The 12,217-nt window shown below is 37.8% G+C and overlaps 1 protein-coding gene and 2 long non-coding RNA genes across 3 annotated transcripts in view; all 3 read right to left on the bottom strand.

Moving 5' to 3' along the window:
- LOC116573404 overlaps positions 1–10,971 on the bottom strand; it is a 28,633-nt gene extending 17,662 nt beyond the window's left edge. Inside the window, exon 1 of the long non-coding RNA XR_004278776.1 lies at positions 10,948–10,971. This is a non-coding gene — a long non-coding RNA (uncharacterized LOC116573404). The remainder of the gene's footprint in view (positions 1–10,947) is intronic.
- On the bottom strand, positions 8,939–10,299 carry LOC116573405. The gene is made up of 2 exons (XR_004278777.1): positions 10,055–10,299; positions 8,939–9,827 (listed from the first exon to the last, which is right to left on the bottom strand). It is a non-coding gene; the product is annotated as an uncharacterized LOC116573405 (long non-coding RNA).
- Positions 10,972–10,983: 12 nt separating the features above from the next.
- The window catches only part of LOC116573586 (ERO1-like protein beta), a gene marked incomplete at its 3' end in the record, with an annotated part of 47,435 nt that continues 46,201 nt past the window's right edge, over positions 10,984–12,217 (bottom strand). The window contains exons 8-9 of the mRNA XM_032313757.1: positions 11,219–11,311; positions 10,984–11,087 (exon numbers count right to left, since the gene is read on the bottom strand). Of these exons, the coding sequence (XP_032169648.1) occupies positions 10,984–11,087; positions 11,219–11,311 (197 nt within the window). The remainder of the gene's footprint in view (positions 11,088–11,218; positions 11,312–12,217) is intronic.

The raw sequence follows: 12,217 nt of genomic DNA, 5'->3' as shown, positions 1-12,217 counted from the left end.
TGTTCACTCGTTCCCACTATTCCAGGTTTTTTTTTTTTTTACACATAGGTATTTTTTAACCTATTTACCATCACAGCAAGCTGTACAGTACATCAAATTCCATAATACCTTTCTAACCTGAACTTTTTGATACATACACCTATGTTTTTCTTTTGCATTTCTGTTTTTTGAATTCCTTTTATTTAAATTTTAATTTAGTCTAGTTTATTCCTTTTTATTTTTATCCTCTAATATTCATATAGAGTTAAACTTCAAAGTAATCCCCTTTCCCCAATCAATACTACCCCTAGAGGTAAACCAATTTTTAATCCCCTTTATCTTAGGAAAGTTGAGTCCTTTAACAAAGATATCAAGATACATACAGGAAGAATCAAAACAACCTTCCTCGCACACACTGAGAATTTATAAGAAATCTCCCATCTTCATCCACCAGTGTTTCTGTGTTTTTTTGGTTTGTCCTGATAGCATTTAAATTTTACACTTGGGGTTCTTATTGATGAGGTTCTTTTTTTATTTGCATATATATATATTTTTCTCTTGTCATATACTTGTATCAGTCTTTTTATCTCTTTTTGTTTGTCTTCTTCATAAATCTTACCTTGGGGCCCATCTGGGCTGAACCTTCTTTTTCATCTTCCCTTTCTTTCCTGTCTCTCCTCTCTCTCTCTCTCTCTCTCTCTCTCTCTCTTTTTCTTTTTTTTTCTTTTCTTTTGTCTCTCATTTGGGTGGGGAATCCTGATTGCTCAGAAGTGTTCCAGGGTGCACCCTGACTGCACCACCGATGATACCTCCAGCTACATCTGTTCAGTCATCTCCCACCAAAATGACTAGGAGGAGGAATGCACAACAGAAGAAAAATACAGAGGATGGACCTTCTGCAACAGAGCTAACGGCTATCAACATAGACAGTATGTCGGAAAGAGAATTCAGGCTAACAATTATCCAGGCAATAGCTAGGTTGGAGAAAGCCATGGATGACTAAACGGAATTGATTAGGGCCGAACTGAAAGTGACCAGACAGGATGTTCACAATGTTAGGGCGGAGCTGAAAGCTACCAGGGAGGAGGTTCACAAAGCTCTCAATGACTTCCAATCTAATCTAAACTCTCTCAAAGCTAGGGTAACTGAGACAGAAGATAGAATTAGTGATCTGGAGAGGACAAACATAGAGAGAAAGGATCAGGAGGAAGCCTGGAACAAACAGCTTAGAAACCACAAAAACAGAATCAGAGAAATAAATGATGCCATGAAGCATTTCAACGTCAGAATTATTGGAATCGCTGAAGGGGAGGAGAAAGAAAGAAGTCTAGAAGATATAGTGGAACAAGTCCTTCATGAAAATTTTCCCAATCTCGTGAATGGAACCAGCGTTCATGTACTAGAGGCTGAAAGGTCTCCACCCAAGATTATACATTCCAAAAAAAATCACGACACCTGATAGTCAAATTGAGGAATTATAATTGTAGGTATAATCTCTTGAAAGCCGCCAGGGCAAAGAGGCTCCTTACTTACAGAGGGAAGCCCATCAGAATAACGTCAGACCTATCCACAGAGACCTGGCAAGCCAGAAAAGGCTGGCAAGATATATTCAGGGCACTAAATGAGAAGAACATGCAGCCAAGAATACTTTATCCAGCAAGACTGACATTCAAAATGGATGGAGAGATAAAGAGTTTCCAAGACAGGCAAGGCATAAAAGACTATGCAACCACCAAGCCAACACTGCAGGAAATATTGAGGGGGGTTCTATAAAAGAGGAAAAATCCTAAGAATAGCATTGAACAGAAATATAGAGACAGTCTACAGAAAGAAAGACTTCAAAGGTAACTCGAGGTCAATAAAAATGTATCTATCAATAATCACTCTCAATGTGAATGGCCTAAATGCGCCCATAAAATGGCACAGGGTTGCAGATTGGACAAAACGACAGGACCCATCCATATGTTTTCTACAAGAGACCCATTTTGAACCTAAAGATACACGCAGACTGAAAGTGAAGGGATGGAGAAGCATCTTTCATGCCAGAGGGCCTCAAAAGAAGGCTGGGGTAGCGATTTTCATATCAGATAAATTAGACTTTAAACTGAAGACTGTAGTCAGAGATACAGAAGGACACTACATAACCAACCATTAAAGGGACTATCCACCAAGATGATCTAACAATTGTAAATATCTATGCTCCCAATATGGGACCAGCCAATTACTTAAGAAAATTGTTAATCAACATAAAGAGTCATATTGATATGAATACACTAATCGTAGGAGATCTTAACACGCCTCTCTCAGAAATAGACAGATCATCGAAGCAGAAAATCAGTAAAGAAGCAAGAGCATTGAATGACATATTGGACCAGATGGACCTCATAGATATATACAGAACATTCTACCCTAAAACAACAAAATACTCATTATTCTCAAGTGCACACGGAACATTCTCCAGAATAGACCACATACTGGGTCACAAATCAGGACTCAACCTATACCAAAAGACTGACATTATTCTCTGCATATTCTCAGATCACAATGGGTTGAAACTGGAGCTCAATCACAAGGAAAAGTTCAGAAGGAACTCAGACACCTGGAAGCTAAAGACCACCTTGCTTAAGAATGCTTGGAGCAACCAGGAGATCAAAGAAAAACTGAAACAATTCATGGAAACCAATGAGAATGAAGACACTTCTGTCCAAAACCTATGAGATACAGCAAAGGCAGTCCGAAGGGGGAAATATATAGCCATCCAAGCCTCTCTCAAAAAAATTGAAAAATCCAGAACACAGCAGCTGTCTTTACACCTTAAAGAACTGGAGAATCAACAACAAATCCAACCAACTCCACACATAGGAAGGGAAATCATCAAGATTAGAGCTGAGCTCAATGAGGTAGAAACCAGAGATACAGTAGAACGTTCAATGAAACTAGAAGCTGGTTTTTTGAAAGAATCAATGAGATCGATAAACCATTGGCCACACTAATCCAAAAGAAAAGAGAGAAAGCCCAAAGTCATAAAACTATGAATGAAAAGGGAGAGATCACAACGAACACCAAGGAAGTAGAAACAATAATCAGAAGTTATTATCAACAGTTATATGCCAATAAGCTTAGCAACCTAGATGAAATGGATGCATTCCTGGAAAAATTTAAACTACCAAAATTGAACCAGGAAGAAATCAACCACCTGAATAGACTGATATCTAATAACGAGATTGAAGCAGTGATCAAAAACCTCCCAAAAAACAAGAGCCCAGGACCTGACAGATTCCCTGTGGAATTCTACCAAACATTCAAAGAAGAAATAACACCTATTCTCCTGAAGCTTTTTCAAAGATTGAAGCAGAAGGAAAACGTCTAGACTCTTTCTCTTAAGCCAGCATTACTCTGATCCCCAAACCAGGCAAAGACCCTACCAAAAAGGAGAATTTTAGACCAATATCACTGATGAATATGGATGCTAAGATTCTCAACAAGATTCTAGCCAACAGGATCCAACAGCACATTAAAAAGATTATCCACCATGATCAGGTGGGATTCATCCCTGGGCTACAAGGATGGTTCAACATTCGCAAACCAATCAATGTGATACAACAAGTTAATATGAGAAGAGAGAAGAACCACATGGTCCTCTCAATTGATGCAGAAAAAGCATTTGACAAAATCCAGCATCCGTTCCTGATTAAAACGCTTCAAAGTCTAGGGATAGAGGGAACATTCCTGAACCTCATCAAATCTATCTGTGAAAGACCCACAGCAAATATCATCCTCAATGGGAAAAAGCTTGCAGCCTTCCTGTTGAGATCAGGAACAAGACAAGGATGCCCACTTTCACCACTCTTGTTCAACATAGTATTAGAAGTCCTAGAAACAGCAAGCAGACAACAAAGAGAAATAAAAGGTATCCAAATTGTCAATGAAGAAGTCAAACTCTCAATTTAATCTTACTTGAATTTAAAATGTGTAAATTGTTGAAAATATTTTTCACTTAAAATTCATTTAAATACTCTACATTTAATTCAATTCCTCCTGTTTTACCTTATTTACAGGCCTCATGAGTGAGTGAATGAAATTCTTCAGGAGGTACTAATTACGATGGACACCCTACGTCTAGCTTATGTTTGAAATCCCAACCTACACAGCCAGTTGTAAATACATGGCAACCACAGGAGAAATACACAATGGGGAAGAAACAATTTATTTTTCACTTCACTGCCCCTTTTTAGCTCACAAATGCTTGTTAGGAAAACATAAGAAATGTGGCGCCTGGGTGGCTCAGTGGGATAAAGCCTCTGCTTTCAGCTCAGGTCATGGTCTTAGGGTCCTGGGATGGAGCCCCACATCGGGCTCTCTGCTCAGCAGGGAGCCTGCTTCCTCTCTCTCTCTGCCTGCCTCTCTGCCTACTTGTGATCTCTGCCTGTTAGATAAATAAATAAAATCTTTTAAAAAAAATAGAAGAAAGAAAGAAAGAATCTCTTGGCTCCCCAGCCTTTAAAAAAAACAAAAACAAAAATAATTCTTCCTTGACTTTTTATTTCCCAGGGCAGCACAGATTTCTCTTATTTTTCTCAGATTGTTTTCCTTCTGTCTATATTCCTCAGTTAGTTGGTACCATTTATATCTCTGCAGGCAAATTCATATTGTTTGAAACCATGTGTGGCATAAACCAAAAGTAAAACTATAGGTCTATGCTGGGGAAAATGGGGTTAAGAATGAACAGAGGGAAAATGCCTCCTCAGCTTAAAACATAAAGAGCAGTGTGTGCACACTGGGTGGCTCAGTGTGTTAAGCTTCCAAGCCCTGGTTTCAGCTCAGGTCATGATGATCTCAGGGTCATGGAATCGAGCCCTGAGATGGGCTGGATGGAATCTGCTTGAGATTCTCTCTCTCCCTCCTCATCTGCCCCTACCCCCCTGCTCCTGTGTGCATCTGCTCTGTCTCTCAAATAGATAAAATTTTCAAAAAAAAAAGTAATGAGGTTTCATCTCCTCTTCTTTCATTTCTTTCATCACCATCTCAACCAAGCTTTCCTTTCCTGACCCGTTATTGTACTTGACCAAGCTATAACCAGCTGAATATGAAGATATCTTCCCCACAAAATTGAGAAGGTTATCAGAAACACTGCCAATTTCACACTAAATTTTTCCCGTGACCTGCTGAGACCTTGGCTTTTGAGTGAGGATACAGTAGATAACTCTTTCTCTTTGTCGACCAAATAAAGCAAAACAAACTGCTTTAGCAGAGAAGATGATCTTTGAAGTTTGCTGAAACCAGCAAAACCCAGCAAGTCCTCACTGTGAAAACCATTCTTACCTTCCAAAAGGTAAGAGCAACTATTTCCTGTCTAGTGAGTTGGAAGCCTTTAGATGGGCTGTTTTCAGGAAGCTTTTGGATTTCTTTTTCAGAAAATAGTATCTTCAGGGCAGTTCCTAAACCCTGAGTCTAAAGAAAATAGATAGACATAACAATTAATCTAATAATTACTATAAAGGCTGAAAGGAATACGCAGCCGCTGTGATGAGAGTCACGAAATTCACGTGAACTGAACTTCTCACAAAAATGTTAAACTGCAGGACTCCTGGGTGGCTCAGTTGCTTGAGCAGCTTCCTTCAGCTCAGGTCATGATCCCAGGGTCCTGGGATCGAGTCCCACATCGGGCTCCTTGCTCAGCAAGGGAGCCTGCTTCTCCCTCTGCCTCTGCCTGCCTCTTTGTCTGCCTGTGCTCTCTCGCTCTCTCTCCCTCTGTCTCTGGAAAATAAATAAATAAAAATCTTTAAAAAAATGTTAAACTGCATAATACAGTTTCCAATTCCTCATACTTATGCATGATAAATTTATCTTAACTGTTAAGGAACCTGAAGAGTTCAACATTTGTTGGACATAAATTACTAAAATGCCTTTTCTTACCCTAGAAAATATCACATTAGAATTATAATATTTAATATGTAACCTTGAAAGCATTCTTGACAGCTCCTAGCAATTCAAAACTTAGAAATTATTAGTGATAACTACACTTAAAAATTTACCAATTATTAGAACTAGAGAAGATGTATTAAAATAATTCTGTCTCCTGATTTTTCTGACTTATCATCTTTGTGAGAAAGTAAGACAAAATAACAATCCTTTTTACACTGAATACATATATAGAGAAAGGGGCCTTCTTGGCACAACTTTCTTTGTGACTAGATGGTCTTCTTTTGATCACTAAAATAAATTCAGTGATGGAAGCCTGATAATTAAGCCTTTTTATATTTTATTTTTATATGGGTCTACAAAATACTAATATTCTATTTATAACCAACAACTTCAGAAATGAATCTCAAGACTGTACCAATAGAAACAGATACAATAAAGCCAGAATCATTAGCATAGACTAGGGAAAACATTCTTACACATACAAGACAGATTTAAGGGACACCTGGGTGGCTCAGTTGGTTGAGCAGCTGCCTTCAGCTCAGGTCATGATCCCAGCATCCTGGGATCGAGTCCCGCATCGGGCTCCTTGCCCTGCGGGGAGCCTGCCTCTCCCTCTGACTCTGCCTGCCACTCTTCCTGTGCTCGCTCTCTCTCTGACAAATAAATAAATAAAATCTTAAAAAACAAAAAAACAATACGGATTTAATATATTCAGCTTTTATATCAATAAAGCAGAAATGCCATACTTCAGATCTTCTGTTTCAACGAACAGTGAGGGTATTATAATAAAAACTTGCAAGTTCCCAGCAGGAATATTTAAGGTTAATAATAGTTTTAAAACAGAAAGCAAAACACAAACCTGCAATTTTCCCCATAATCTGCATTTGTCGCATCCAACACAGTCCATTATATGGGAGATATTCTTGAAATGTAAGCGGAATTCCTCCTAACATGCAGGAAATATTTTTATTCTCATTAGAGCTTTCTAAATTAAACTGCACTTGTATGATTTACAAGAAATAAAAGCTCTGAAGATTAATGAATGACTTGTGTTTTTCAACAGTCAAGAAGAAAAATGATTGGATTTGCATGGCATAACATGGCACTAAAACAGCTAGCCATGGAAATTCATAACATTTATCCCACATGCTGATTCAACAAACTTTTTATTGAGATGCTACTCTGTGCAAAGCCCCAACAAAGGCATGATGGGAAAAACAAAAGTAAGTGATAGATGGTTTTTACTTTTAAGGAACTTTACTGCTGCCCCCATTTGATATCTGCATACAGCCAGTGGTAAACATAACTGTACTATGTTTGGCTTACTTTTCCTTTCTTTTTTTAATTTTTTATTTCTTTTCAGCATAACAGTATTCATTGTTTTTGCACCACACTCAGTGCTCCATGCAATCCGTGCCCTCTCTAATATCCACCACCTGGTTCCCCCAACCTCTCACTCCCCTTGACTTATTTTTCATGTATTGCTCATGTGAGTCCAAATTGGAAAGTCAGTCTTAGACCAATGATCAGTTTTCATCTTTTTCCTTAGGACCACACACTGTTTGCAATGGGGGCTGCATCAGCACCGGTGATCCCAGGGCTCTATGATGGGTGTGTTCTCTCTGTCCCCTGCATTTGCCAGTAGGCCTCTCCAGGATGTTTGCTGACTGGATCCTTGCTTCCTGTTGGGGGGGGGGTACTATTATTCTGCCTGTGAGCAACTGGGCATTGTTTCTAGAACTCTAACTAAGGCCAGTCTCATCTGAAGCTAACAGTAGCTAAGAGTTTCCTCATCTTTTCCATGTGATAAACATAGAAAATAAATTTCATCTTATTGTACCGAGGTAAACATTTTATTCCAAAAAGCTAGAGGAAAGCAGCCCAAAACTCTGGCCACCAGAAGCCCTGCCCGGCTGCTTTCTGATGAAAGGTCCTGAAGAAACAGGACCCTGGCTAAAAGACAATATACAGAACACAGAAGTCCTTTGCTCCTCATTCTCATGTAATTCATGTTTTTGGGAGGAAATGGAAAAAAAGGACTTAAGTCCTCCTTTATACACCTTTGAAAAATAGAAAACACAATTTCCAGCAATTCATAGATGACAGCTAGTTCTTTTCTCACTCCTATCTTCCTTCTCCACAAAGAGAACCAGAGTTACTTATATAAATACTTAAAAAATAGGAAGCATTACAAAAATAAATTAATGTTATAGTCAATACCACAATAGCAATATACCCTAAATAATCATAAAACAAAACCACTTTCCAAAACCAAAATACAGTTGTGCCTAAGTTACTTCACCTCAAAGAAGCACCAAGAGACTCTTATCAATGGAGGATCACTCAGTGCTCATTTATCAGTGAGCATCTAAAACATCTCATGGCCAGATGTGTTTGAGAATTCCAAATTTTAGAAATATAGTACATGCATTATTTATGAAACACCCCACCAGAGTGTGTAGCAACACCTAGCAATCATATACATTAATGGTTCTTTGGCAAAACACAACATTCAAACAAAGCAGATTTTTTTTAAAAAGCACTATAAATAGCCTTATGTCAGTACAGGTCAGGTTTTGCCAACAAATTAATTGGCACCAAACATAAGAAAAATGTTTCAAGTTTTGGAGTTTTCTGGATTTCAGAACTACATATATAAGACCTTGGAGCTGCAAACAGAAGACTATTTGCCATTCAATTTCAAATACTTTTATGAACATTTTAAGGCTATAATGTATTCCTTGATATGCTGTAAGCAAATGAAAACAAAGAGCTCCCAACATGAAGTTTGAAAATGTTCCTAAAATACATTCTCCTTTGATATCACAGGGTAACAGGTAATTTTTGCCTTTTATGTTAGAGTCTATAAAGACAAAAGCATAATAGTTCCAGAAACTTAAACATCCCATAAAATATTCCATAAAATAAACTTTAGGAAAATACAGTATTTATTGCCTTCAAAGTGGTGAACAGTCATGATTTTTAAAATCAAAACAATATGCACTGTGATTTTAAAGTAAGAAAACTTTCTCTCAAAATAACACCCTTTAAAAAAACCTTTACAAAGTTGCCATATTCACTGGTCAGTTAACAACAGAAACTTCACTAAGAGGTGGCCAAACTTTCTTAGAAAGGCAAAAGGAATTGCGAAGTCTGGAGAAGGGGCTTTCTGTGCCATTTATAGTAAAACCCAGTCAGACCAACTTCAATGAGGTGCAGGGCTGGGCAAGAAGTGTTTGGATGTAAGGGATTAAAACACAGCCGGTCAACTGCTCTCCCCTCCCCAACCCCATCCTCCAATCAAGAACTTTTTACCTTTAATGACTTGGGCCCTTTTTTGTCACCTGCAAACATGGATTTCTTGTCAAAGTGCATGGGAAAGGACGTGATGAAATGACAACACTAGAAGTTACAGACAAAAAATTCATGTACTATGTAGTAGAGCTCTGGCATAATTTTTTATCCCCACAAATATTTACAATTTGTAATTTACTTGTGGGTAAAGTTTAATAACACAGGAAGGAGGCACACAGTTCACATGTAAACTACTCAATAAAAGAGTAAAGCAACATAAGATGGCTTTGTAATTTATAAGACTATAATGTTTTAAAGAAATTACATGATAAAAATCATCAAAAATTGAACTTAAGAGCAATTTATGTGAAAAATTTGCAACACTCTGTTAAAAAGATGTTTTAAGTTTTAATGCATAATTTGAACACTTTTTAAAAAAGGTTTTATTTATTTGAGAGAGGAAGAGAGCAAGTACACCAGAATGGGGGAGGGGCAGAGGGAGAGAGAGAGGCAGACTCTCCTGCCAAGAAGGGAGCCCGACGCCAGACTCAATCCCCAGGACCCAAGGACCCAGCATCAGGACCTGAGCCGAAGGCAGATGCCTAACCAACTGAGCCACCCAGGCATCTCTAAACACTTCTTTTATTTATTTATTTATCTATCTATCTATTTATTTATTTTTTAGATTATTATTATTTTTTTAATTTATTTTTTTATTTAACTGATTTATTTATTTTCAGAGAAACAGTATTCATTATTTTTTCCACCACACCCAGTGCTCCATGCAATCTGTGCCCTCTATAATACCCACCCCCTGGTACCCCAACCTCCCACCCCCCACCCCGCCACTTCAAACCTCTCAGACACTTCTTAATCCAACTTTGGTTCATGCTCATTTTAACAACCAGTGAACTGAAATTCTATAGAGAGCATTTTTTAAGAAGAGGTATATTCTACAAGATAAAGCTAATGTTCTCTTAGGTATCTACTTTCATGTGGATAGCACCATCTGAATTTAAACAGCAACTGAGGGTTTTGGAGGGGAGGGTGGTGGTGGTTGGGTAAACCTGATGGTGCGTATTACAGAGGGCATGTATTGCATGGAGCACTGGGTGTGGTGCATAAACAATGAATCTTGGAACACTGAAAGAAAAAGTTAAATTTTTAAAAATTGGTTAAAAAAAAACCATTAAAATCACATTAAGCTTTGGGGCACCTGGATTGCACAGTCAGTTAAGAATCCTGCTCTTGGTTTTGGCTCAGGTCATGATCTAAGGGTTGTGGGATTGAGTCCCAAGTCGGGCTCTGCAATCTGCCTAGAGTCTGCTTAAGACTCTCTCTCTTTCTCTTTCCCTCTCATTTGCTGACGTCCCTTCCCCTCACTTGCTCTAAGATAAATAAATATTCAAAATAAAATAAAATAGCATTAAACATTGATACTACATAAAACTCAAAAGTTCTGTTTGAAAATAGAGCCGACTCTGAAGTGTGACTAGGCTGTTCTCCTAGTCTACTGACCACGATCCTTCTCAGTTCTAATTTTCCCTCTTCCTAACTTTCTGGAGTCAGTTTCGGTTTTATTTCAAGCACTACCTCATTCCTATTCAGAGTGCAGAATTTCAGATCACGGATACCCCATTCTTACTTTGTATCTTGGAAGATATTCAGTAGAAGCGTTTTTGTGTCAGCATCTTCTTCTACATTTCCAGTGTAAAGATCAACAATTGAGTGCTCAAAATACGGGGCCACCTTTGATAAAGCACGAAGCTCAATTAAGCATAAGTATAGATTCTTAAGCCTTCTTGGACCTTCTCCCTTAGTTTCCACAGGGTAAAAGCGGTGTTTAAATTCCTTCATATTAGGTCCCCAGCTAGGTTTACCCCAGGTTTCTAAAGAGAAAATGAAATACAAAATACAGCTTTAATTAATAGGATTTTTTTTTCTCTAGAGAATATATATAACCCCTCCAAGAATTTTTACACTAATTGAAGGCAAGGTTTGTAGATAAAAACGTGATTACCTTCCAAAAGATAATTTGCACACAGATGTAAATTGATACTAGCATGAAGTCCAGATATAAGTTTATAGAAGACTCTCTTCTCCAGGCACAAACCTATTCAGAAAAATATTGAAAAAGAAATCACATCCATTTAGATAATGGAAATACTGAATCAAGTAGATTCAGTACACATGCTTATTTTTAAAGTTAAGGTTCAAGGACAGTAAAAATAATCAAGGAATAATATAAAATTATTTGATCAGGATGCTCTCCCTAGAAGATAAAATAAGATTCTGACTTTAGAATGGAGTTATGACTATGATAACTTAATGCAGAATGAGGCAGAAAATGTGGGGCTCTGGAGGTCAAAGCACTATGGATGTACCTGGCAAGCTCCCACGCTACCTAGAAGGCAAGAGCACAGATTTTTCATGGGTTTGGCTAAACTAAAGCAAATGTAATTCAAAGTCACTGCTTTGGCTTAACAATGGCTGTTTCTCCCGTTCCCTTCCCTAGAGATGTTCTTTCTGTGAACCTACTGGATCGTGGAGGAAGAAGAGACTGCATTCCATTTCTCCTCTTCCTCCAGATTCTTTACTGTGTCTTACTAATCCTCTGCCCTAGAATTCTTCAGGTCTATGTAACTGTATGGTCCACTTGCAAGGAGCTCAAACCTGGAGAAGAGTCATCTAGGAACTTTAACTAATAAACAATATATGCTGACTATCTACCATGTGAACAGAATCATATCAGATGGAGTGATGGAATATGATGGAAAATTCTTTTATGTAGACTTCTTAAGCCCAAATGGAGGTCAAGATAATTCTTTTATGTAGACTTCTTAAGCTCAAATGGAGGTCAAGATAATTCCACTCTCCTATCCTATCTCTGCCTCAATTTTAAAAATTTTTTTCTTATTATAAGAGCAATATGCATTGTAAATATACTTAACACCACTAAATTTAAGATGGTTAAGATGGTAAATTTAACATTATATATATTTTACCATAATAAAAAGAG

The sequence above is a fragment of the Mustela erminea genome, chromosome 14, assembly GCF_009829155.1.
Source record: "Mustela erminea isolate mMusErm1 chromosome 14, mMusErm1.Pri, whole genome shotgun sequence".
NCBI classification, from domain to species: domain Eukaryota; kingdom Metazoa; phylum Chordata; class Mammalia; order Carnivora; family Mustelidae; genus Mustela; species Mustela erminea.
The sequence above is the reverse complement of the archived record's forward strand: the minus strand, read 5'-3'. Positions and strand labels throughout refer to the sequence as shown.